The sequence below is a fragment of the Lissotriton helveticus genome, chromosome 12 (assembly GCF_964261635.1).
Source record: "Lissotriton helveticus chromosome 12, aLisHel1.1, whole genome shotgun sequence".
Classification (NCBI taxonomy): domain Eukaryota; kingdom Metazoa; phylum Chordata; class Amphibia; order Caudata; family Salamandridae; genus Lissotriton; species Lissotriton helveticus.
In genome coordinates, this window is record NC_136073.1 from 679,052,117 (window position 1) to 679,079,765 (window position 27,649).

Consider the following 27,649-nt stretch of genomic DNA (forward strand, 5'->3'; position numbering starts at 1 on the left):
ACTTCGAAGGGAGAGCCATGATAGATGAGGAAGAAAATCTTTCCAGATGTAAACCTCCATCCATTTTTTCCCCAACCCTGGATATGGTTGGACCAGAAGTACAGATCTTTGAAAGACAGGTCCTGACAGATATAACCAGACTATTAGCTAAACCGCAGAGATTTAACTATAACCTCACTAAACAAGAGAATTCAGCACTCACTAATCTTGAAAATAATACCGATTTAGTGATTAAACCTTGTGATAAAGGTGGGGGGATATTAATTTTTGATAAATTGGATTATGACAACAGAATGAGAGTTATGTTGTCAAATACAGAACATTACAGACCTGCAAATTTAAGAGAAATGCACAGATTGAGTATATCCATTCGAGAAATGACCCAGGTAGCCTTATCCAATGGTTATATATGCGACAAAGAATTTCAATTTCTTAATAAATATTGCCCTGTCACTCCGGCTATGTATGGTCTCCCAAAGACGCATAAAAATGAAACAAATCCACCTCTACGCCCAATAATCTCCACCATTGGCTCCAATACTGAGCCACTATCTAAATATGTAGATACCTTCTTATGTCCCCTCACTCAGAAATATGAATCATTCGTGAAAGATACAGGAGACATGATAAATAAAATTGAAGGTCTAGCATTCAATCCTGTGACTGACTTCCTAGTGACGCTTGACATTGAGGCGCTGTATACCAACATTCCTCAGTGTCAAGCGTTACAGGCGGTTTCCACATTGTTGCAGAGACATCCTAACAACAGACCGGATGAATTCATCATCCAGTGCCTGGAAGTTGTCCTCCTGAATAACTTTTTTGAGTTTGAAGGTACTCTATTTAAGCAGATAAAGGGCACGAGTATGGGCGCATCTTGTGCACCGAGTGTGGCAAACACCTATATGGGCGAATGGGAGAGAAAGAACATCTACAACACAAATGCACCCTTCTTTGAGAACGTCTCCCTATGGAGACGGTTTATTGACGACATTTTTTTTATATGGCATGGCGACATAATACAACTAGAAGACTTTATTCTCTGGCTTAATGCCAGTGATAATAATCTAAAGTTTACATCTAATTACAGTCGCGAAAAAGTCGAATATTTAGACATCACAATTGAAGGGAAAGATGGTGAGCTAAAAGTAAGCCTTTACCGTAAACCTACTGCAAAAAACACTATCCTCCAGTTTGGGAGTTATCACCCTCATTGTCAGAAGGATTCAATCCCCTTTGGGGAATTCCTTTGCATTCGTCGAAATTGTACATCCCTCACTGACTATGACATTCACAGCGCATCTCTGCGAGAGCGCTTGATTGAAAGGGTGTGAGAAGTTGGCCTGATATGCAGTGCTCACTATTCTAGTGATCACTATGTATCAGTCCAAACAACCCTTATTGATGATTGGTTGTAAGTCAACCTTATAGACCAGCTATCCTAGTAGCATGGATACGAGCAGTCTAAGGCTAAGACTCTAGAGGGCGTGTTAAGCCAGCTGTTTTACCATCACATTACCCCTTGAACACCAAGTGAAAGGACACCACACAAGTTGTTATGAAAATAAACAGATATTTATTTATAACAAGACTACCCTGAACTCTTTATGAGTCAGGGAGCTAAGCACACAACAAAACTCTTACGAAAATACTTTAAGTCGCACAATTTACACAAATGCCCGAGGGGCACGAAAAACCATATACTACAAAAGTGGGATGCGAAATTACTAGCAGGTAAGTACTACTCTCATAGGCTTTGGGATCGCTAGGACTGGACTACTGAACCTTTAGATTGCTAGCAGGAGACCTAGGGACGTCGTGTGCAGAGTGGGAACTCTCACGCGTAATGCGGAACAAAGTCTATGGATCCTAGTAAATGCAAAGTTAGTGTTTTCGGGCGAACCCGACTAGGTAGGTCAAAAACGAAAGTGGATCTAGACACTTAGAGAGTGGGCCTACGCTGGAGCACCGGAGTACTCGGTTTACCTAGCCCAGGGGCTGCGGCTGCATAGGGTTCAAGTGTCGTCGGGTGTCTTCGTTGATGAACCAGGAGCCTGAAGAAAGAGTTGCTGGCAGGCGGCCAGTGAAGAAAGTTCGGAGTGATCCAAGCCTGGATCAGGGAAGAAGAAGACCTGAAAGCAGAGGGGACCAAGTTCTGAATCACTAGCCAGTGATTAAGTGGGCACCAGGATGGCACCGGGCGAAGTCACCGCAGTCAGGTGAGTGGGCGCTGCTGGGCTCTGCAGTCTCTCGGACCAGGAGGCGTTGTCGGCGACCAGGATGGAGGTGTGAGCTGTCCCACGAAGGTTCTTGCTGTCGACGTCGCTGGACCCAGGATTGGGCAACAAGTCTTGGCAAATGCAAGGCCCACGCGGTGGACCTAAAATGGCGTCTTGAGTGGACCAGGAGGCTCCTCTGTTGGAGGGGAGCAAGGGCTAGTCTGGAGCAGTAGTTGTCGTCGTGGAGCGTCGTGAAGGGGTCACTAGCCAACGGGCAAGCGACCTGGACAACGCGGTTGGCAGCAAAGAGCAGAAGGGCCCCACGCAGATCTCGTGGATGCAGGGGGGCTGAACTTCGGTGCTGGAGCTGCTCAGGGTCGGGGCTTCTCTTACCCCAAAGCACTCAGTCGAGGGTCACTCGGGTGTCGTGCTGGACAAGCGTCGTGCAGTTCTGAAGATGGCCGGTCCCTCGAGGTCTCGTCACACCCACGGATCACAGCTGGGCTGATGATGCAGGTTGAGGTCAGAGGTGCCAGGGAAGCCGGTTCTCGTCGTGCTGGAGCAGTCTTGATCCGAAGGAGAGACTGGCAACAAACCGCGATGCTTGGTTGGTGCCTGCTGCTGCAGGGTGACTACTCCTTAGTCACAAGGGAGAATCTTGGGAATAAGTCTTGAGTTCCTTTCGTGGAAAGTAGTTTCAGGATTCAAAGATGATTTAATTTGGAAGGGGGCCAGTTCCTACCTTTATCCTGCAAAAAGGGGCTGGCACGCGACTAAGTCCTGCCCTATGGGTGGGACTAGGAGGGGGGTGGTTACACCCCTCTCCTTTGGCAGGCTTTCCCCAGGCCAGGGGCTGAAGTGCCCCTGGAACTGGTTTCAGCCGGCCTATGCACAGTGAGCACCGGGGTGCCACTTGCAGTCACCTTCCTCTAAAGCCCTGCCTACCTAGGATACACAAAATCCTGTCTGGGACGGTGCTGGCACCGCCCCTGACAGGAAACCCTTTGTCCTTGCCTCCTGCTCTGGGAGGACTCCCAGCAGCAGGAGGGCAGACTTGTGTCTCGGTGGCAGCATCCATTTTGTGGAGCTAAGGCTATGTCTGACTTTAACCGGGGTTACAGGTTACATACATGTCGTGTCCCTCTAGAAGGGTGGAATGCTAACCCCGTCGCCAGAATTGGCGAGGGGTTAGTATTCCAATTCGTATGACACCTTACTCGACATGTTTTGATAAAGCGATACCAGAGTTGGCACATAACCGCGAGGATTATAATGCACTTAAGAGTATATGGTATGCGATATCATGGAAACGGCTAAGGGATGGATCCCGAAAGCCGCAGACAGGCTCAGCTCATGCCAGAGCACCATCTCACACGATTCCAAGCACTCTGCCTTCAGGATTGTTAAGGCCTGCCATAGGAGTGACTGATAGGAGATCTGTGTGTCCATATAGGTTTAGATATAGGGATACTATATCTATAGCAGAGGGTGAGTACACCACTCTGCCCCAGCTGTCAAGCAGCCAGTTGTGTCTGATTTGGATGGCCAGCCAGGGGTGGCATAATACATGCTGCAGCCCCTGGTAGGCCCTGGGTACACCTATGCCCTGGGTACCTAAGGTACACTGTACAGGGACTGATAAGGTGACTCAGTATCCAATTAGATATGTACCTAGGGTACATGGAATCCATTTTACAGAGAGAGCAGTAGGCCTGGGGTCCTGAATAGCAGGGCCCCAGGTCAACTAAGTCAGAAAACCAGCAAAACACCAGGCAAAAAGTTGGGGGCAACCATAGTCAGGGATCTACCTTCCTACAAAGGGGTTACCCCCATCGCCTTGTCCGCCAAGCCTTCAAAAGGGCTAGGTATTATGACAGAGACGTCTTGCTTGAACATAAAAGAGATAAAACCCAAGATAAGATCACATGTGTAGTAAACCACTCCACACTTAATTATAAAATTAAGAATATAATTAACAAAAATTGGAAAATTCTTGAAGTTGAGAACGAAACTGTCTTGGAGAAACCATTAGTGACATATAGACGCAACAAAAACCTAAGAGACCGGCTGGTCCATACAAGAGAAAAAAATCAATTACAAGAGAAACAAAAAACTCTGACTAATGGAGACATTATTCGTGGCAACCACAAATGTGGTAATTGCCATGCGTGTGATTCGGCGATCATAGGTAATAACCTTCAACATAACAATATGAACATCGCACTAAGATCTTTCACGAACTGTAGGAGCAAAAATATTGTTTACTACATTGTATGCCCATGCGGATTAGCATACATAGGCGAAACGGGACGCGAATTTAGACAAAGATTCAGTGAACATAAATCGTCGGTCAGGACCAACAAGATTACAGCCCCGCTGACGCAACACTGCATTGATCGGAACCACAAAGAGTCAGAATTAAAGTGGTGTATCCTAGAAAAAAATTGTCATAGAAATGGAGAACAACTGGAGAGAACGAGGAAAAAGCGAGAATGCTACTGGATTTTCCGTTTTGATAGTGTAAAGATGGGCCTTAATGAAAATATTTCTTGGTACGTGACAGAATGACCTACACTGCCCATTATAACTAAGAAGTGATAATCAGTAGGTTTTGAACCATCCAAATAATATCAGGTTGGTCATTCCCAGTACAGTTCATACTTTCTATGTGGGGGTTCGTCTCAGTCTTAAAGGAACTTCTAAACTGAAACAATGAATCAATAACACATATTGATATCATAAAGCACTAAGACACTTTTACTCGCAAAAATAGCACATTGAAGAAACCGCTATAGATATTGTCATGAATAATGACAGTGGATTTTAAATACCCATGTGATTACGGTGAACTTTATCAGATCGATCAAAACAGGTAGTCGGTAGATACGCTCATGTTAACCGAGACTGAATATCTTTTCCGCGTATATACAAAGATCTGTCCAAATCTTCTTAAAAGTCGGGCTAACTCTAGGAATTAGCAAGAATAGAGCAGGCTTAGTCACTCTCCTCGTATCATCATTTATAAAATAAAAAGTAACTAGTATAAACACCACTCAGTAATGGCGCCCATGTTCACGATCACGTGACCAGAAATGGTTTTGGCGCCAACGAGACAATATTAAAAGGAGGACGCGATTATAGCGTTTTCTATCCCACGGGACGTTACGAGGGTGCCGGAAGGAACGCGATAAGACGTGCTTTGCACACAACACAAGTAAGTGAAACTAAGGGACGATTTCAATATCGTAGCAGTTCCTGAACCCGTAGGGGATTGAGTACTGTAAAATAAGAAGCTACTTTATAAGGGATCCACCGAGATAGTTCATAATAGAGTTATCGTGTTGGCTGTGATACATTTCTCGGCACCTATGCAAGTAAATTTAAAGATGACAAAAAACAATACGTATAAGCTACACTGTGCCATATCATAGTTCACAAGGGATTGTCTGTCCGATTTTCTATTCCCCTCATTTGGTCTTTTTTGTTATAGCTAACTGTCATCAAACAAAAGACCCTATTTGAATACTGAGGAATGAAAACGAATTTTATACAGATGAAAGAAGAATCTTTGGCACTCTCAGTGATTTAAAAAAAAGGTCAGTAGTAGTGCTTTCATGCCCAATTAATACTCAGACATCATAAGAAGTTTTCACGTACAGTGACTAAGGACTGTTATTGGTTTTTCTAGGAAATCCACATCCCCCGGCAAAGGTCTTACAGCTACAGACAAACCGCGTATTTATAATCGTTTGATGTAAAGGTTAATCGTGTCCTTGGTAAGCAAATAAAATTAGCGAGAGTATCAACCAAACCTATGTTTCGAACATGCCTCCTAGCTAGTTTTTGAATACAAATCTTGTATCTCTCCTATGCAGGAACATTTCATAGTGACATATTTTATTGATATGAACCTATAACTGAAGGTGTGGTTTACCCTATGGAAAATCTCTGGGTAAGAACATCTATGTTAATTGAAATAATCAAAGTGGTAACAACCGTATGATATGGCCATCACCCATAGAATACTCGCTTCCATGAATAGGTTAGATGAGACCTAGTTTGTGTAATGTATAATTTTTAAAAAAATTCTAACTCTTTTCTTTTTCCACTTATCTTATTCTATACTTAAACCACTGTTATGGTTACAATTTTCAATTTGGGAGAGAGTGATACATGCTGCCTTACTAGGTTCTGGATCACCTATGTAAGAAATAAAGTATTGGAATAGAAAATTTGATTTAGAAGTCGTGATGTTTACACAGGACAACTTAACTGATAAAGGTCATGCAATGTACAACTAAATTATGAGACAGACCAAGTAGATTTGTGATACAAATGTATGTTATTTATCATTACAGATACCCATCCATGCAGTGGTTATAATTCGTTCATGAATATTTGGCTATTCTGCTTAAAGGTCCTGAGGAAGGTGGTCTAATCCCACTGAAACGCGTCGACCTTGCGTAAAAATCTCGCATCACAATCTGCGATCCCTCAGACGCAGAATAAAGAGTGAATGTAGTGTGAATGAGGAAGTATGCGTTAGGAATTTGTAAGATTTGTTTAGGTTTTGTTGGTTTTTCCTGCATGGTATGGCTATGTTTTTTACTCTAATGAAATACTGTATGTTATATTAAATGAATTGTGATAATTTGAAAGCAAAAAGAAAAGAAAAAAATGAATGAGATTTTGTACTTATAAAAAAATAATAAAAATTACAAATATATACAAAAAAAAGTCAAATGTTGTCACCCTGTGTTAAATAATATTTGTCAAAACTGAGAAGTTGTCAATTCAAAAATTGTGTAGGTCGTGAGGGAATATTTCTATATGGTATATTTGTTTTTCCTCTCTTTCCCTGACCTGAAAACATATATAGAGGGGGTCCCATATTCATGTTGACACTGTCTGGTCCTGAAACAGGAGTTCAGGTTCCAAAGAGTTCAATTGTTCTGGTGGTGGCACAGTCTCTTGAAAAATGTTCTCGCTTTCACATTCAGGGTTAGTTTCTTTTACACGGTCATCGCTGACAGGTATGACACGTGGCACAGTTGTAAGTTCTGAGTCAGTGGCACCTTTCTGGACCCACTGGTCATGTGGCGGAGGTGAAGGGATTCTCTTGCAATGGACCCCGTGGATCCAGTTGGCCTTCCCCTCCACTCGAACTGCTGACCTCGTGGAAAGAAGGACGAGGTGCGGCCCGGTCCACCTGGGCTGGTCGTTCTTTGTCCTTTGAAAGTTTCGCACGAGTATCCAGGATCCAGGGACAATGGAGTGACCTGGAGTCTCAGAGACCGGAGGCAGAGTGTTGTGGACCTGTTGATGCAAAACACGCAATTTAGCCGTCAATTCATACAAGTAATCAAGCAAAATAGGATGTTGCAGCTCGCTGAACTTCGTGGGCCTAGGCACTCCCCATATGTTGGCTGGCCGGCCAAAGACAATTTCGTAAGGGCTGAGTTTCACTCGCGAATGCACAGTCATTCTGGTGGATAGGAGTGCTAAGGGTAGAGCGTCAGGCCATTTAAGACCTGTGCTCGCTTGGATTTTGGCCAATTTAAGTTTTAGCGTGCCATTGTAACATTCCACTAATCCAGCTGATTGGGGTGATTTGCAGCGTGGAACTTCTGCCTAATGCCTAGCCCTTCAGACACTCTCTTCATCACACGACCCACAAATTCACTTCCATTGTCAGACCAGACCATTCTAGGCATTCCAAACCTGGGGAAGTACTCTTTTACAAGGGCTTTGGCTGTGGACAAGGCAGTATTGTCTTTTAGGGGATAGGCTTCTACCCATCTTGAGAAGGCACAAACAACTACGAGCACGTATTTTAAGTTGTTGCACCTCTCCATATGTATAAAATCTAGCTGCAAAACCTCGAACGGATACGTAGGAGGTGCAAAATGACCAGCTGGAGTTGGGGTTCCCCTACCAGGATTGTGCTTCAGACATACCATGCAATTCTTGACAACATTCTCTGCACACTTGGGAATCCCTGAATTCTTCCATACTGGGGCCAACAACTCGCAAATCCCTTTCACGCTGATATGAGCCATTCCATGAGCCATTGTAACCACTGCAAGCACATATGCATCGGGTAACAACCATCTCTGATGCTCTGTCAATTCAACCCAACAACCATTTGCATCCATTCTTCCTGTACTCTCTCTCCACGTGCTCAACTCTTTCTCTGTGGCCTCAGCTTGGATGGACTTCACACTTTCTATCGTGTCCTCACATATTCCAACCTCACCAGTCCATCTTTCAGGGCCTGCAACATACATTCGGCTCATCACATTCTTTGCCGTTTCTTTAGCGGTCTCATCAGCAAACGCATTTCCACGACCTACATCATCAGTCACCTTCTTGTGAGCACTGCATTTCACAATCGCCATTTGCAGGGGCAAGGTCAGTGATTCAAGAAGCTCATTCACCAACTGACCATGCTGAATCTTAGCTCCATGCGAAGTCAGGAACCCACGTTCTCTCCACAATCGTCCAAAACTGTGAGCCACTCCAAACGCATACTGACTATCAGTGTAGACAGTCACTCTCATTCCTTTAGACAACACACATGCTCTCGTAAGTGCGACTAATTCTGCGGCTTGAGCTGAACCATGTGGTATTCGCGCAGTTTCAACGACTGTGTGCAAAGTTGTGACAGCATATGCTGTAGTCACGTTACCATTTGGGAGTTTAAAGCATGAACCATCTACCCATAATGTACCATCACATTCAGCAAGAGGAGTGTCAAATAAATCCACTCTCCCTTTTGTCTCTTCCTCTGTTGTGAGGAAACAATCGTGCTGTTCTAAAGCATCTGATTCCTCTGCAATTGGTAACAGCGTGGCTAGATTCAAAGTACTGCACCTTTTTATGTGCACATGGCTCGCTAGCAGCGTTAATTCGTAACTGGACAGTAGAGCACTAGTTAAGTGCTGTGTCTTGGTTCTATTTAACAATGTGTCTACTGCATGCGGGACCATCACGATTAGTGTATTATTCATTACTAGACCTGCAGACTGTCGAATAGAAACAGCTGCTGCTGCTGTGGCCCTTAAGCAACTTGGCAATGCTTGTGCTACCGGATCCAAAGTTGAAGAAAAGTAGGCGCATGGCCGCTGTCTATCTCCGAATAACTGAGTCAGCACAGACAATGCACAGCCTTCCTTCTCGTGGACATACAATGTGAAAGGCTTACTGTAGTTGGGGGTACCTAACACAGGAGCCGAACATAATGCTGTGCGTAATTCGAGAAAACATTTCTGACACTCTTCAGACCAAGGGATGGGATTGGGTGTATTTTTACACGTTAATGCCACCAAGGGTTTGGCCAATAACGAAAAATTTGGAATCCACTGTCTACAGTACGATGTAATGCCCAAGAAAGCACGCACTTCTCTCTGTGTTCTTGGCACACTCAATTTCGCTATTGCCTGAATTCTTTCTGGGGTCAGTTTCCTTCCCTCCTTCGATAAGAGGTGACCTAAGTAGGTCACTTCTTGTCGGCAATATTGAAGCTTGGAAAGTGACACCTTGTGATGCAGATCACACAGATGACGCAATAATGTCAATGTGGCCTCTTTACAAATTTTCTTAGTATCTGCAGCAATGAGCAAATCGTCCACATACTGTACAAGAGTGGCACCTTTAGGCAAAACAATCGTGTCAAGCTGAGTTTTCAGAGCTTGACTGTATATTGAGGGGCTTTCACAGTAGCCTTGAGGAGCGCGTTTAAAGCGGAAGCTTCGACCTCCTAAACTGAAGGAAAAAATGTCCCTGCTCTCCTCAGCAATTGGGATGCTGAAGAAAGCATTCTTTAGGTCAATCACTGAAAACCATGAAGCAGAAGCTGGAATCATAGTCAATAATGTGGTAATGTCGGGGACAACTGGGAATTGTGGCACAACTATCTTATTCACTTCTCGAAGATCAATCACGAATCTGTACACAGGTGGCTGAGAAGGGTCAGTTCGTTTTAAAACAGGCAGAACAGGACTATTTCAGACATTGCCTCGTGTTTCTTCAATCACATCCTTTTCAATCAATTCGTAAACAATTGCTAGCAAAGCTTTTTCACCCTCATTAGATATTTTGTATTGAGGAATTCGTGGCATTTTAACATTGGACTTCAATGTTACGACATATGGTGGTATTTCTAAAAGACCAACATCATTAGGACCAGTAGCCCAAAGAATATCTGGGAGAAGTGATAATTCTGCTGGAAGTGCATCTCTCGACAAATACATGGGAGAAACTACTTTCTTACCTAAAGTAAGTTGCACTCCTGAAGGAGAACAGTACAAAGTCGCATACAATCTTTTTAAGAAATCCAATCCTAGCAAATTTTCACCACAACCTGTTGTCAGAATAAGGGGTGCTTCGAATTCACAAGGACCAACAGAAAGAGATAAAGGGTCAGAAATCGGATTTCTAACTGGGGCACCAGAAAAACCTACAGAAACGTTCATTTCGCCAGACAAAGGTGCGCCAGGGAGTTTGGAGTGCATAATAGAACTCTTTGTAGCACCAGTATCCAACAGAAAAGGTTCTGACACACCTGATGTAATCACCTCAACGTAAGGTCCACTCTGATCTACTGGAACTGAAACAACTCCCTCTCTTTGTCAATGGCTGTCCTAGCAATCATTATTCTCCCACTGCTCATTTTCTGTGTAATAATCATCAACATAGTATTGAGCTGTCCTGTCAGATACGTTATTTTGCTGATCAAACCTGTTCATAGAGTTTTGTGGTGGAAGGGGACGTGCGTCCTGTGGGGCGTTTCCACGCCCTCTACCTCTAGGTGCTTGCTGACTGCCACGACCTCTTACACCAGAAACTCCATTTGCACGTTGTGATAGGGCAGGACAATTATACTTGTAATGACTCTCTTGTTTGCAATATAAACACTGGTTGGGGCCTACAAATACACGGGGTTGAGTATACTCGAATCTTTGTGAGTTTCTCTGATACTGTTGAGGCTGCTGAAAAGTATTTTGGTAGTGATTTTGACCATTATTATTTTGATTACCACCACCACGTGGCGGATAGGCTTGCTGTAGCAAAACCTTCGTTTTTAGTTCTCTAGTTTTCTTTTCTACTTTATCTTTCTCATCTTTGTCCCTATTCTCATAATATTGTACAGTAGCCAATATCTGGGCTGAAGATGAGACTGCCCAAGAACTTTCTGAATCTTTTAATTTTTTACACAATTCTGGAAGCAGATTGTGCACAAATTTATCGACAAATAATCTCTGACCACCTTCTGTGGTCATATCTTGACCGCTGTGGTCAACAAATGTTTCTTCAAACCTGGTGAAGAAATCTGAAACAGTTTCTTCTTTCTTTTGCTTGCATGCAGACAACTTATCCCAATTTACGCGTATTGCAGGCATTATCGTTTTCATGTAATCTACTATTTTACCAGGGAGTTCTGCTATCAAAGGCTCAGGCTTGGCACCACCAACTTGTCGGGCATCTGCAGCGGTAATATTAGCCGATGTGTCACCTAATTCCTGGTCATGATCTACATGACGAATTTTACCCCATAAAGGCTGTGGAACAACATTTCCAAATAACATATCGATATCGGCTAGATTCATTATACATGACCCAGCAGTTTGCGACAACTCTTTATAGTACCCTGCAGGATTTTTACGCGGATCTGGTAATGTTTGTTTGAGTGCTAAAACTTCAGCTCGCTTCCATGGGACATGTACCCATACACGCTGAAAGTGTGGCAGAATAGGTGGGACAGCAGTCGTGTCACCCTCCCTCCATTGTGGGGGAACTTCTCTCATAGGGTATTGTCGCGCCTTTTTCCTACTGGATGTATTAGATTCAGATGGTGACCCAGAACTGCTTCCCTTACTCCGATATGATAACAACATTTCAACTGCTTTCTCCACATCTGGACCTACAATCATACCTTCTCCGAACCTAAATCGTACACGACACATTTCTCGTGGGATGCATTCCTGATCATTGTCTTCTAAATCCTCGCAAAGGAAAACACACATCTGTTCGAAAACATATCTCTGTGTCGCTGTTTCCCATTGATGGAAGACTTCCATGACAGACTGTACATCATATTTTGCAGTGTCCATGACCCATTTCCGAGCTAAACCATTCAGAGAATCTCTCTCTTGGTAATCAGGTAGTTGACTTCACAACTGTCTTCTTCCCATGTTAGGGGTCGTAGTAGGCGACCCGAAAAGAGGTAAAAGAAGGTTAGTAACAGTGCTGGCCATTTTCTGCCGAATGGAAGGTGAAACTGAAGGACAAACAGATGGAAAAACGGGGTGAGATAAGGTAGGGGCAGGGATAGCAGAAGAGGTATCAGGGGAAATAGAGGGGGCACTAGGTAAAATCGTAGAGGGAGCATTAGGAGACGTAAAAAGTACAGTAGGCAAAATCGTAGAAAACACAGGTGAAACAGAGGTGGTCGATGGGCCTGGAGGAGGCTGCACCGAAGAAGTAGGAGCCAGCTGAAGAACAGCTGGTGGGTGCTGTTGAGGAGCAGGAGGCGTAGTTTACGCAACTAAAGGTTGCGGGGGTGCTGTGGCATTCTGCGCATAGGGGGGTGGTGAATTTAGTAAATGCGACATTAATGGGTCTTTTTCACGTTCTTTTGCTGCCTCTTGCTGAAGAGACGGCAAAACTGGATAACACTTATCTATTGCCATTTTACGTTGCCTGTGCAACTGCTCTTCTTCATTATCTTTAAACTGCACAGCAGCTTGAATTACTGAAAGTCCCCCTTCTCTCTTATTTTTCTTAGCTAATTTGATTTCTTTTTGTTTGGCTTCTTTACGCCATAAGCGGAAAGAGTCAAACATCGCCGGCCGGGCTTTCGTTTTAAAGAGTTTAACTTCAAGGTTGTCTAAGATTTCAGAATCAAAACTACATGGGGCCATTTTAGAACACCATCTTTCCTAGTGTATTTAATCCATACTTCGTTGAAGGTGATGGGGCCTACCCCATGTTTTACATACAGTTCGTAAGTCGGAGTTCCAACTGGAGGAACCGGACATGAGTCCTCCAATCGGGAGTCCCTATTATTACTACCAAGACAAAACAAATTCCCAAGTCTAAGACTAGGCATCTTCGCTCTCTAGTCTAGTTCCAAACATCAAAGGATTATTGATTACGATATTTCTCGTGAATACACGAGTCCTTCGGTTTTGGTGCTTGCAAGTACCAATACAAAACTTTGTATCCAAAGATACCCAAAAGTAAGTCCAACTAAGGACTGGGAGACGCTCCACTTATACTTAACTGAAATATCGATGACGTCACCAGAAGACTCGTCTCAGTGTTTCGCTCTACCAAAAACTTCAAGGGTCCAAATCAGGGGGATAGCCAGGGCAGCAGTCCTTGTAGCCGTCGAGAAGCGGGGAACCTCGCAGCTAAAACCTTCGGACCACGTCGACATGCAGGGGTCGATGAGGTGGTTGGCCGTCCTCCGGAATTTCCACACGAAGCTCCTCACGATCTTCAGGCTGACTGGTACCACTGGAATCGCCCCAAACGTTGGGCGCCAACTGAGGTACTGGGTTTTTAAGAACCGGCACAGAACCGGTAACCCAGCGGTGCCAGGGAATCAACACCCAGAGACCTCGGGTTCTTCCTGATCCAGACCTACAGAAACTCGGAGTCTTCTAGGTGAAGTCAAAGATTCGTTTATTGGCTGCAACCAAGGTAACAAGTGTCCTAGAAGTACAATACGGGTATGTTCTCAGGAGACTGCACACCTTTGCAAAGTCAGGCTTCTCTTCTTATACACAATTTTGGGCCTCGGGCAAAACATTCTTGGTTGTAAAGTAAATCGTTAACATATTTTGGTACAAAGAAAAAGCAGAGTCATGATGACATGTCCATATTTCACTTCGCGCTGCCTTCAACAAATCATTTGGCAAGGCCCAACATTTCATCAGATATCACTGGACCCCTAATAAAAACGGGCACCTCCCCACCATAAAGTAAGTGAAGCAAAGGAGTGGAGATAGATGTGAGCGAGACATGGCAGGTGTGCGCGCTGAAATGGTTTTATGGTTTGTTGAGCCTAGATGCTATCTTGCTCGGCCACTGGGAGGGAACTGACCTAACGAGTTCGGCCTGGGGCAATGGTTCCAACTTGTACTGAGGTCAGGGAAAAGTCGATTAAGGAGTACGTGTCCTTGTGGAATTAAATTCAACTGGATTAAGGCCTATCTAAAGGGCAACACATAAATGGGAATGAAGGGGTCAGAATGTAAGTGACGATTTCGAGGTGAAATTGTCACTCGAATAGGCTGAAAATACATGTACATGATGTACTCGTCATTCTCGGTCTTTTGATACCAAATTCGTCATGTTTCGACGAAGTTTTAATTCTCGAGTCCAGAACTATTATATGAATCCAGATTTTCAGAACCACAGGATTTCGGCCGATTTCATTTGATTTTCTACCGGGAGTCTGGCTGGGTCGGCGTCTTCACTCACCGAAGCCGGGGATCCGCCGCTGGAGACACCACAGGTAAGGAGGCAGTCTTCTTCCTTTTCCACCGCCGAGGTGGGCACTCGTGTGTGGTGGTCTTGCCACGCTTCCGCCGCCGAGGTGGGCACTCGGTGGGCGTTCTTCTGGTCCGCTGTCGCCGCCGAGGTGGGCCCTCGGTGGGCGCTCTTCGGGTCCGCTGTCGCCGCCGAGGTGGGCACTCGGTGGGCGCTCTTCTGGTCCGCTTCCGCCGCCGAGGTGGGCACTCGGTGGGCGTTGTCCTATCTGGACACGCAGCGCGCTCGAGCCTCCGGACGTGGGGTGAGCTCCAGGCCAGTCGGTCGCCGGTTGCTGCAGTGGCTATGCACACGCGCAGGGTGTCTTTAGCCTCGTCGCCAGTTGTAGAGTCGTAGGTGACTCAATGACCACGCGGACAACTGGTATAATAGGGAGCTTCTTTATTCATGTCTTACAGGCATGGTGGTCAGCAGTGAACTGCCCTTTCGTCCCCCAGCTCCTCCCTTTCCTCCCGCCCTCGTCCTTCCCTCTGGCTGGTCCTAGTGCCTGACCAGTGTGGTCACTGGGCACTGTCCATTGGCTACATTACACTTGTTTAGCTGGGCGCGCTCTCTTGTGGGCCCCTGGGTAGCGTTCTGTCCCTGCAGTGGATTTGTTCTGCTGTTCTGGGTGACCCTGGGCTCTGCCACGCTCTTTAGGGCTGGTACCTGTGTTTTTTTCCTCTAGCTGGGCTCTTCCCGACCTCCAGTTCTCATGCTCTTTCAGCGCTGTGGTCTTGCTCATCTGCCACGTCTCTTCTGTGCCCCGGTGTGGTTGTTGGTTCCCTCGGTGGCTCCAGTTCGTGTTGTACTTCGTGGTGGGCGGGTCTAGAATCCCACCCTCGTCGCCATTGTGATGTTGGTACTACCATAAATAAAGACTCTGCAGAGGTGGAGGATTAACGTTGTATTTATTAACTTGTCTGCCCTAAAGAGCGCCGAGCCGCTGGGCTGCCGGTCGGGGCTTTCGCGCTAATCTGCGCGCCTGTGCGCGCGCAGCCGGAACATGGCCGCCTGCACGTCACGCCGGTACGTGACGTGCGTACGCTAGACTGCGCCACTACAGTATAGGTTGTAAAATGTACGAATATATCAATGTTCTATGATATTGAATTTGAACTTATAAAGGAGGAAGATGTGTTGGGATATAATGATAATATTCACGGTACGGGAGCAAGGAGAATGAATCTAGAATGAGAGGGGGAATGTGGGATTGACAGCCGGATGGTTGAAGTTGAAAGGCAGTTGATGCAGTGTCCTGCTGCTATGAAATAAACTTTATTGAACTTACCTGAAGCTTCGTATCTTAATAACTATCAAATGTAGTTTGACTATGTAACGTTCAAATTACATACACAAAGGTTAGCATTTAAAATATCAAGAGGCAACCCTTGTAGCGGTCTAGTTCATGCACGTCACGTAGACGTGACGTGCGGCCGCCATATTGGCGGGATGCGCGCGCATCCCACTGGCGCGCTGAGAACGGGACAGATAACAGCGCCGGCCGGCGCTCCTCGGACAGACTTTGTTATAATAAGAATAAACGCAGTTACACCAGATACTTGTTGCTTGTGGTCATTATAAGAAACATTACAGTGGCGACGAGGTCGGGAGGCACCCCCAGGAGACCACCACATAAAGGAAAAAAAAAAAACGGACCTCCATGTGGGAATCCAGCCACAGCAGTTGGGCCCGTCCGGACAGAGGCGAGTAACACTGCACCGCCCTACCAATAGAGACCGATCACGAGGCCACGGAAGGACACGCAGGAGGTACGGAGGATCCGAGGAGCGTGGCAGTGCCATAGATTGCCACGGAGGTGGCGCATAGGCCAGAGCAGCGGCGCGACCCCCCGCAGCTGCAAGGACACGCACGACACCCCAGAATAACAACGCAGGGGAGGAATAGAGCTGGCTACCAAGGGGGAGGACGTGGGGACCAACACCAAGAGTCCCCAGAGAGAAACGAGCACAGGGCTCAAAGACAGCACCCCAGGCAGCCCCTCCGGCAAAGACGCTGACCCAAAGGTCACCAGGGAAGTGAAAATGAGCGCACCGGCGGGGTATGCAATTGCCCCTGTGCAATTTCTACTGAAACCCGGTGAACCACTGATGAAGTGGGAGGATTGGAAAGAATATATTGATAACTTCATAGGGGTCCTGGAGGACGAAAACGAAGAAAAATTCACCCCACAAAGGAAGAAACGTATCCTGTTGCTGAACCTGGGACCGGAAGGACTTAGGATTTACAAGAGTTTGGTGCCCAAAAAGAGAGAAGACACCGATGACGACGTGTATGCCCATGCTGTGGAAGACCTAGATGAACGGTATCGACCCACCATCTGCGTGTCAGTGGACAGATTTAATTTCCAGCAGAGAAAACAGCGGGCTGGTGAAACAATAGAAGAATACGTTGCGGCCTTGAGGAAGCTGGCGACCCCGTGCAAATACGCACTGTGGGAAGATGAATTCATCAAGGATCAGATCGTGATGCACACTACGAGCACAAATGTTCAAGACAAGTTATGGGCGAGCGGCGACACCAAACTTAAAGACGTGATGGTCATCGTAAAGAGGGCGGAACTCGCACGGCGATGCGCTGATGCAACCAAGAAAGATGTAGCCGTCCCTACCATGGTGAACCGGATACAAGAGGTAGAACACCGCAAGGACCAGAGAGGCAAGGAACCCATGGCCAGAGGAACCAACAGATGGCAAGGGAAGCAAACAGGCAATGACGGCAAGAAATCGTGCCATAGATGCGGAAGCTGGTCCCACGACGCACGTGATAGAAGATGTCCAGCGTTCCGAGCCAAGTGCCTACACTGTGGCATCCTAGGTCACTATGAGAAAGTGTGTAGAAAGAAACAACCCAAGGGCATGGTGAAATGTGTTGATCAAGGCGAAGAAGATCTGGAGGAGGTCGCAGAGGAAGAGGTGGTCACCGTCTTATGCATATATGACCAGGTATTGAGCGTAGAAGGGAAGAAGTCAATGAAACCTGTCCTGGACATGTCAATGGGCGGCATCACCATCACTGTGGTGGCAGACACCGGATCTCCATTCACCATCGTCCAACGGGCTGTGTGGGAAGAAGCGTTCAAACCCAAGTTGGGCCCAGAGTTGGAGAAACTAGACATTCGGCCGGTCACGTACAATGGCGACCGCATTCCAATGGTGGGGTTCCGACGCCTGTTGTTCGAATTTAGGGGCCGATCAGCATGGTGCAAGCTGTACATTGCAGAGAGAGGTCCCTCTGTCCTAGGATGGCTAGACCAGGGCGACCTAGGAATAAAGCTGGATCCAGGAGGAAAGGAGCAAATACTAATCACAGAGCAAGAGGAATGGCCGGACCTGACCAGATGGAAGGAGAACTATCCAAAAGTGTTTGGAGGCACGGTGGGAAGGATGGAGAAATTCCAACACAAGATCGTGCTCAAGGAAGGGGCCATCCCGGTAGCTCACAAAGTGAGGAACGTACCAATTGCGGTAAGAGAAGCAGTCCAGATGGAACTCCAAGAATTGGAAAAGAAGGGAATAATAGAACCGATCACCTGCGCAGAATGGCTGGCGCCCTTAGTGGTCGTAATGAAGCCCAATGGGAAAGTCCGGCTCTGTGTGGACCTGAGAGAACTGAATAAAAATATCGTGGTGGAGAAATTTCCCCTCCCCAGAATCGAGGAAATGTTGGCCAAGACCAGAGGAGTGAGGTGGTAATCCACTATCGACTTGACATCGGCCTATCACCAAATAGCACTTCATCCGGACAGCAAAAGCCTCACATCCTTCATCACTCCGTTTGGGTGCTACCAGTTCTGTCGTATGCCGTTTGGGCTGGCCTCGGCAGCTGCTGTCTTTCAGAAGATGATGCACCAACTGTTCAGAGACTGCAAGGGAGTCCAGTATTTCCAGGACGACATCCTGGTGATGGGGAGTGACAGGCAGGACCATGATCAGAAACTGGAAAAAGTGTTACAAACGTTGGAGAACAAAGGCCTGACAGCAGAGTGGACGAAGTGCAGATTGGGCCTGCAATCGGTAACGTACCTAGGCCATGAGATCGGACAACAGGGCGTCACACCCAAGGCAGAAAATGTAAAGGCCATCGCTGAAGCACCGCCCCCCAAGAACAAGGAAGAGGTCAGGTCGTTTTTGGGGATGGCGGAGTACTACAGCAAGTTTGTGGTACACTTCGCCTCAAAGACCCACAACATGAGGCTGCTGACCAGGGAAAGCACTCCGTTCCAGTGGACTCCGGAAGCACAAGCAGAGTTCGAAACCATCAAGAAGGACGTCACAGGAGCTGTACCTCTCAAAGGTTACGACCCACAAGGCACTACCGTGCTAACGACTGATGCAAGTGACAAGGGTTTGGGCGCGGTGCTCATGCAAGACCGAGGAAGAGGGGAAATGGAGACAATCAGCTTTGCATCCAGAGCATTGACGGATACAGAGAGCAAGTACAGTGTGATTGAGAAGGAGATGCTGGCGGTGGTATGGGCCACGACGAGATTCCGGCAATTCCTTTGGGGTACCAGATTCCTTCTCAAAACAGACCACAAGCCGTTGGTAAAGGTACTAACATCGAGCGGACACGCCAGTGCCACACCCAGGATATCCAAAATGTCTCTGAAGTTACTTGAGTTCAGGTATGATGTGGAGTACATTCCTGGGAACCGGAACCGAGTAGCGGATTATCTGAGCAGAGCAGCCGCCATGGAGCTAGGAGAAGAAGACCCTGCAGACAGTGGAGAGTTGGTAGCTCTCATAGAAGATCAGGAGAAGTTAATCAGCCAACAGGAATGGGCAGAGGCATACGAGGAAGACACCGACATGAAGGAAGTAAAGATGCACATTGTCCAAGGATGGCCAGACAAAAGAAATGTGAGGGTGAGTCTCAGGCCATACTACGAAGTGCGAGAAGAACTGTCGGTAGGAGACAAAGGGGTATTCATTTACAGAGGAGACAAGGTGATCCTCCCAAGGAACATCACCACCAAACTCTTGGACTTGCTACATGAGGGCCACCTGGGCATAGGGAAACTCAAGGCAAGAGCTAAACAAAACTACTGGTGGCCAGGCATGGACATGAGAGCCGAGAGGCACGTCAGGGAATGTCCACAATGTCAAGGAGCAGACAAGACCCTAAAACCTTTAAGACCAGCGCTAGGGAAGTTCACGACCCCCTTAAATCCGTGGGAAGAACTATCGGTAGACATCTTGGGACCCGTCCTAGATGACCAGGGCACACAGAAATATGTGTGCGTACTCATGGATCGATATTCCAAGTGGCCGGAGTTGAAAGTGGATGAGTCCATGGACACAGAGAACATCCTAAAGTTTCTGTCAGAGACCTTCACAAGGGAAGGGATCCCCAAATCCATCCTGAGTGACAATGGCCCCCAGTTCAAGTCGGAAAAGTGGAACAAGTTTATGCAAAGAAATGGCATCACTATTAAACATACAGCAATCTACCATCCAGCCGGTAATGGCCTGGTGGAGCGATTCAATAGGGTAGTGATGGGAGCCATACAAGCCGCCATATCCAGCGAACAGAACTGGGAGAACGCGCTAGAGAACATGGTGTGGGCCTACAGAATAACTCCCACCGGCACGGGCTACAGCCCATTTCAAATATTGAGGGGGCGAGAACCTTTCACGCATGACAACAGGATCTGGAAGGAAAAGGTCATCACCAGCGAATGGTCCCCTGCAGTGGTACAGGCCAATCTGGAAAAAGCACAGACAATCTACACCAACCACTACAACAAACGAAGGAATGTGAAAGGGACAGGCCTGGAAATTGGAGAGTGGGTGAGAGTAAAGCTAGCCACTCTACAGAAGAAAGGAGACAGCAAGTATAGCAAGCCGATGCAAGTCAAAGAAGTGTATGATCGAGCTGCCTTGCTGAGCGACGGAAACGTGTGGTCCCAGGACCGCATGGCCCGGTGCAATAAGGTCTTGAGATGGGAACAACATGAAATGGAAGGGGAAGATGTGGACGAATTGAATATGGAAAGGCGACAAGAAGAAAGTGAGCAAGGCGATAGAGCAAGTACGGAGCAGGAGAGAGAAAGTGAAGAAGTGAGCGAGAGTCAAGGGGCTGAGGTGGACCGGCCAGAGAGAAGAGCAAACGATGAGGGAGTGGCGAATGAAGAAATGGAAGGAGTCGGTATGCAGCACCACGGGACTCTGGGGAACCCCGTCAGGGTTACTAGGAGCGGAAGGCAGGTGGTGAGGCCTTCCAGATTCCGAGACTTTGAGTTGGACAGTGATCGTAAGTGACTATTTAAAGTTCAGTAAAAGGGGGAGATATGTAGCGGTCTAGTTCATGCACGTCACGTAGACGTGACGTGCGGCCGCCATATTGGCGGGATGCGCGCGCATCCCACTGGCGCGCTGAGAACGGGACAGATAACAGCGCCGGCCGGCGCTCCTCGGACAGACTTTGTTATAATAAGAATAAACGCAGTTACACCAGATACTTGTTGCTTGTGGTCATTATAAGAAACATTACAACCCTGCCTCTCTTTCCAGGAATCACAGGAGACTAAGCATGGCACATCAATGATAAATCGTACTGGAATTCGTCTAGACAGTAAGGCAACCGTATTTACCAGCTACTTCTCTTTGTCTCTCCTTTTTGAGTTGCAGTGCTTTCGGTACGCTCCGGCAGTAACAGATAATCCTTTTAAATATCACATGTGAGGCACATGATTCGTTCCAATATGGCGACCCCGTTGCGTTTTCTACAATTTTCTATTTCGGTGACAGTGACCACACATACCATAAGGATTGAAATGTGGGTGCAACCACGGCATTATGAACATATAAGAGTCGTGCTGCAAGTACAAATTAAAACCTAAACTCAAAGATTTAGGAGTATTGATGGTGTCTTTGTTTTTCGCTCTCAAATTGTCCAAGGGCGAATACACTGCAGTATGGCCGCCAGTCACACTAACTCGAAGTCGCTGTGCCGCTGAGTATCTTTTTCTTCCGTATACGTCACTGTGCACTCTTAAATGCTAACTACGTCACCCATGCCGCCGCCTCCTCCTCTACGCAACGTCAGTGGCTGGTTCCAAGATGTCGGCTTGTGGACGTGGGATGGAGCTGTGGGCGCTGCTGCTGTTATGCGGGATGTTTGCTTTGGCGGTACGTGGGCAGGGCATAGCTGTAGATGTCCCGAAAGCCGGGGGCGCGGCGGCCCCACAGCCACAGCAGCCGCAAGTCGTCGTGTCCCCCGTGAGGCGTGGGCCGGGCGGATGGAAGCTGTCTGATGATGAGGCCTGCCGGGAGGACGTGAGCCGTGTCTGCCCAAGGAAGACGTGGAACAACAACCTTGCCGTGCTCGAGTGCCTACAAGACGTGCGAGAGGTGAGAGTGCGTGCATTAATAGAGATCTGAATATCCCGGTTATGCGTGTGTTTCAGTAAGAGACAGGACAGTTGACGTTCAAAGATGTATTGGGGACTACCCCCTATTTTACCCTTGTTAGTGCTTGTCAAGTTGTAACCGGGATCACTCTGGCTGGGTGTAGTCTAAGTTGTCAAAGGGGCATGGTAGCGTTGTCAGACGGCAAGTCGTAGGTAGGAGGCAAATGCTTGGAGAAGTAAAGGAAGGTATCTTTTCGCGCTAGTGTTGTCAGTCGAGCTAACATTTTAAGCGTCGGAACGGTTGTGACCATAAAATGAAATTTAACAAAGCTGAATGGTCTCCTTGTCCTCGTTAGGCTCCTCGAGAGTTAATCTGAGCTTGAGGGTGCGAGTGTAATGCTCATTGATTGAAACGTGGGGTGTGGCAAGTGCCTTCAGAGGGCTGGGGTGCGTGGGACTTCCTGTCTTATGGTTTGAGTGGGGGGGTACACAGCCTTCTCCCCACTATTTGCACAGGGTGAACTCTGTCCACCCTGCTAAGAAGTTGGGACCCACAGACATTTGTTGAACTTGTCCCAGTGTAATTCTCAAGCACCCGGACACGTTTAGCAGCTCCTGCACCATGTCTGCCTTCCATTCCCAACAGCAACGTTGAGGCAGGAGGGGATTTTTTTCACCTCCAGCTGGGCACAGATAAAGACCGAAGTTAAGGGGCAATCAGGCCTCCTTTTGATCCAGTATAGGGCTGTAGGCGCTCTGCAAACTCGCAAATGCCCTGGTGAGGAAACAAAAGCACACAGGTTATCTTTTCACAGGTACTTAAGAGATGCATGCATTTTACTTTGTTGTATATGCATGCACTGTAAGAATGATAGATGGGTTGGTCTGTCTCAGTATTTAGACAAATAACAATTTAAATAGCACAATTTTATTTCTTTTATAGTGCAGCTCATCCCAATGTTGAGTGTTAGAGCGCTTTACATAAAATACATATTTTCCATTCCAAATAAATCATGGAAGTGGGTAAATAAATGTTCATAGTGCATTACATGAGTCAGGGTTACTAAGTGTAGGAGTCAAATACTCTTCCTAGCTCACTGTGGTGTACCAGAAGGATTACAACTTAATTGCAAGTAACAAAAGGATATCTGTGTTCAAAGCAGTAATCCACTTACCTATCTACATAAAATAAAAATCTGTGATTTGCATGTTACATGATATTCTTTGCAGGAAACAACATTTTTTTAAAAACATATTTTATTGCAATTTCAGTTTGCACATGTTATAACCTGGACATATCAGATCACTAGCTCACCATGTGTGTTGCGATATCATGAATAACAAACCTGAAGAAGGTAGCACCTAAATAGAGGTTCAACAATCGCCCCCCCGCCCCCGAACAGTGGGTGATTGTTTTGCAAGAGACAACTTAATCTTCTGTACTTCTTCGATTCAACTTTGGGACTTCACAGAACCCTCCAACAAATGTGTTAATCTCCTAAATTATCTAATTATTATTATTATTCCCCGAGATTTGCTGGGCACCTCTCCAGCAGATATGTTAACCCCATGACATATTTTTAAATGCAGTCTTTGCTACCAATTAAGCAGAACTTCTACTACCATGCTTTCCTTGTTGCCAATTTCTTTGACAGGTTTTAAAAAAAAAAAGTATTAGTCGAGGTCCAGGTTTTGCGTCGGGATTGGGCCATTTTTTTGGCATGACCTCGACTCCAAATCTCATTTGTTAACACTGTACTCATGATGTGCCTGATAAACATGTGTGAGATGTTTGTATCTGATGTCGCTTCTTGTGATGTCACTTCCAGTGAGGCCGCATGGAATGTCACGCGTCATGTGCTTTGATGGCATGTGTCATGATGTCACTTGCATACTGCCTAAATTGGTCAGTGCCCCCAACTCTTTTTTTTTTTTAATTTATTTTTTTAGGACTTGTACCCTGGTTTGTATATTTTTTATGTATTCATAAACCGTATGGAGTGCAACGTTATTGGCTGGGCTTTGGAAGATTTGACGTACGTAACATACACTATTATTGCAAAATGCACACTGACTTATTGAAGCTACTCCGGCTGGCTTGGTCCTAGGAACAAGGTTTGGCGAGTAGAGCTTAATATGCAAAACACTTTGCAAATATAACTGTACCCTGGCTGTAAGATTGATAGCATGACTTTGCTGTTCAATTCAAATAAGTCTTTATTTCGACATCATGTCACAAAAGACAAACATGTTAAAAATGAATAAAAAAACATCAACAGTACCATGGTAATACAATAAGCAAGAGTAATTCATTAACAATTGTGCAAAATAGAGGGGGCATTCACAATGGTCCTACTGACTAATTCTGTCTTCTGGTTGTTCCCTTCCTATCATTTAAAAATTAGTTTAAGATCATAAATATTTAAAAAAGAAAAACAGATTAATCTAAAACCTTATTTACAATTCATTAATCATAATAAAAAGTCATAGGTAAAACAAAAAGAACATTTAATCAATTCGGGCAACAACTGATTTAAATTTTTTCCTTCGAATTGCCCACATCCAGTTAAGGAATTTAGACACAGCAATTATTAAGTTTTCAGAACAATCCGTTTTAAGAATCCTTAGTGCCTCTGTTCCTTTTTTGATGCCCATCTGGATGCAGATTGGCCTTAGCCATCTGTGGCGCGGAGATTTGTACACAGGGCATATAAACAAAATGTGAGCTAAGCTTTCTGGTTGGGTGGTACAAAAGGGACACATAACACCCATGCCGGTTGACCATTTACCAGTGAAAGTATTAATTGGGAGGGTGCTGTTCATTATGGATGCTTATACGTCAATGAGGATTTTTTTGAGAACTTTGTTCATGGAAATAGTTTTATGTACGCTAATAGCGTATGGCGTTGGCTAGATGTCGGTTGTCCTGATCACTCCACAGTGAGAACTTGTTGCAGTAGGGGTGGTTTTATAAGTTCTCTCTCAACAACTCATCCTTTGTCGTTTACTATCTTTGGCACTTCGTTTTTGCAAACAAATACACAATAGTATAAAGATAAGTTCTTGTAATTGAAAATGGGTAGCTGCGTAGGGCATTGTGTATGCATTTGGTGATCTAAAGCAGAGTTTTCCTCCAGTGCTCAGCACACTATCAGCATAGTTTCAAACTGTTTGGGGAGGTGCATTTAAGCATAGAAGATACTTATTTGAGGCTTGATGTGCTTAGATTGGATTCGCAAAAAATGCGGATAGGTCAGTTTGCCAAATGGGGAATCTGTCAATTACTGAAAGAACTCCCTAATACATATTCTACAAACACAAAGATGGTGGCCTCCAAGAGACAGTAAGCCACCATCCCTGTGGTTTTGTTTTTGTTGTTGTTTTTAAAGCAGCCAGCTTTCTGTAAAGCACAAGTGCCCACTCTGCAAATTTGCTTCCCTGATTATCAATGGAGAAGAGTCCAAAAGGGACCCTCTTTCTGAATCATTTACTAGCCCAACATGTGCAACTGTAACCGAGCAACTGGATGTGACCAGAATTGCCACCCATTGGTTGATTGTTCACTAAGTCACAATTTTGCATTAACGCCCAAAACATTCCCCTTTTAAATTGTTATTTGGTATGGGTGTTGAAACCCTGTTTTGCAAATTGGAGAAACTATTCAGAATCACCATATGGCGATAGGAGATAAAACAAGTGTTTGCAATGCAATAGGTCTCGCATTTGCGAGGGTTTTAGCTGTTGGCATTGTAAATGGCTATGTCTTTTATTTGTGTTCTGATCCTGCAAGTGGAGCGTAGTTTAGGAGTAAGGCTCAGCACGTCACATCATGCATGCTAAAAACACATTGCAACTTGAAGACACCAACTGAGGAGAAAGCAAGCAACATATTTCTGTCCTTTATCTTTTAACGCCCTGGTTAAAACTGTCGAAAAACTGCAGCATAGTCATCGAAGGGTGAGGGTTGGTTTAAGCATTTTTAACTTGAAAACATAATAGGGGTATGCAAATGCACTGCAAATTGTATATTATTTACTAAAAGGTACATATGAATGAACATTTCAGCTCTGGAATGTACTCTGTTGTTTATGTAAAGCCCTTTGGCTAACTCAGCGTAGTAGAAAGACTGCAGCAATAATAAATACATAACGAAATAAATTGTCTTTAGCAGATACAAATATTGTTAAATGCACATATGCTGTGCTGTCCTAGATGTTTTACTGAAACATCTGCTAGTACAGTAAATCACTTGGCCGTACATTTTTATGGGTGGCCTCTGCAGTCCATGGGTTCGATATTCCAGCAAGAGTGGAGCCTGAAAAGGCCAGCTGAGTGCATCCGTGCAACAAACCAAAGCGAACGAATCGCACCTTTTGATTGTAGTCACATGGAGCCTGAACCGTGCCTGATAACGGTGCTACAGTTTCCACCAGCTGGGTTTAGGGTGAAGGGACAGTACAGGCCATTTCTAGGTGGCCTGCCATGTCACTAGCCAAGGTAGTCTGTCACCTCACCAGCCCAAGATAGGTGCAGCTGTGAACCGCGCAGGTCCTGCAGCTCCATGCTAACTCAATGACTGCCCCTGTATGTCATTTATATGGCGTGACTGGGAGGGCGAGCTCGGTGCCAGGCAACGCGAGAGAGGCACATCTCACAGTTTGTATTACCAGCAGAGGGAGTGCTCTTAAAACCTGATAAGTTCCAGAACACCTGCAGCCTCGAGATGTGGTCAATGTGCAAATGTTTTTGTGATCTTCATTCTGTCGAAGTTGTCTCGGGCACTTTTCCCCTTACTCAGTGCAGTGTCCTTTAAAACAAGAATTGCCACAAGGCTAACTCAGTCTGTCATCGTACCACGCTAAAACAAGCAACACTGCTTAGTGTAAAAGTGTGGTTTTGGACGGAACACGTGCGCAGAGACTTCACAGCTGAATGACGAGAAAGATTGCGGTTTTGGGGATCACAACAGAGTGCCGACAAGCTGAGCCACTGTGGATGGATGGTGTGTTGGTGGAGTGCAAGGTGTGTAATGGGTGAGAGGGGCAGTACCTGTCTCTTTGGGAACTCTGTGCCCAAACAGGAAGGCAGAGCATTCAAGCACGAGCCCTTGTGTTCTGTCCCAAAACGCATGTTAAAAAAAGTGTGCCACTAGTATGAAATGCCTGAAGCGAAATGACCCATGTAAGCGGGCCAGTCGCCATGGGTGTGACAAACCCACCAAAAGGAGGGACGTGGCAAAATTCACCACACAAAAGAGAAGCAGTTAAAAAGTCACAAGAAGTAACCAATTGCAAGTGGTGGGTGTGGCCAAACAACTCATACCGAATACAGCATGCCGCGGAGAGCAGTGCATGCGTGCTTATTCTAGGCTTGACCTGAAAAGGGATTTGCTGTCACAAACCCTGGGTTTTTCAAAGTCGCAGAACTCACAAACGCAAAAACCCCTAGTACACCTGCACCATATCAGTGGCTTGATATTGAACATTCTAACTATTCGCCCTTCCTACCATAAGTTAAT

At 45.9% G+C, this 27,649-nt stretch overlaps 1 protein-coding gene across 1 annotated transcript in view; it reads left to right on the top strand.

Annotated features, from left to right (window-relative positions):
- Positions 1–21,808: 21,808 nt before the first annotated feature.
- GLG1 (golgi glycoprotein 1) overlaps positions 21,809–27,649 on the top strand; it is a 694,561-nt gene continuing 688,720 nt past the window's right edge. Inside the window, exon 1 of the mRNA XM_078669216.1 lies at positions 21,809–22,132. Within this exon, the coding sequence (XP_078525342.1) occupies positions 21,842–22,132 (291 nt within the window). The 5' untranslated portion in view covers positions 21,809–21,841. The remainder of the gene's footprint in view (positions 22,133–27,649) is intronic.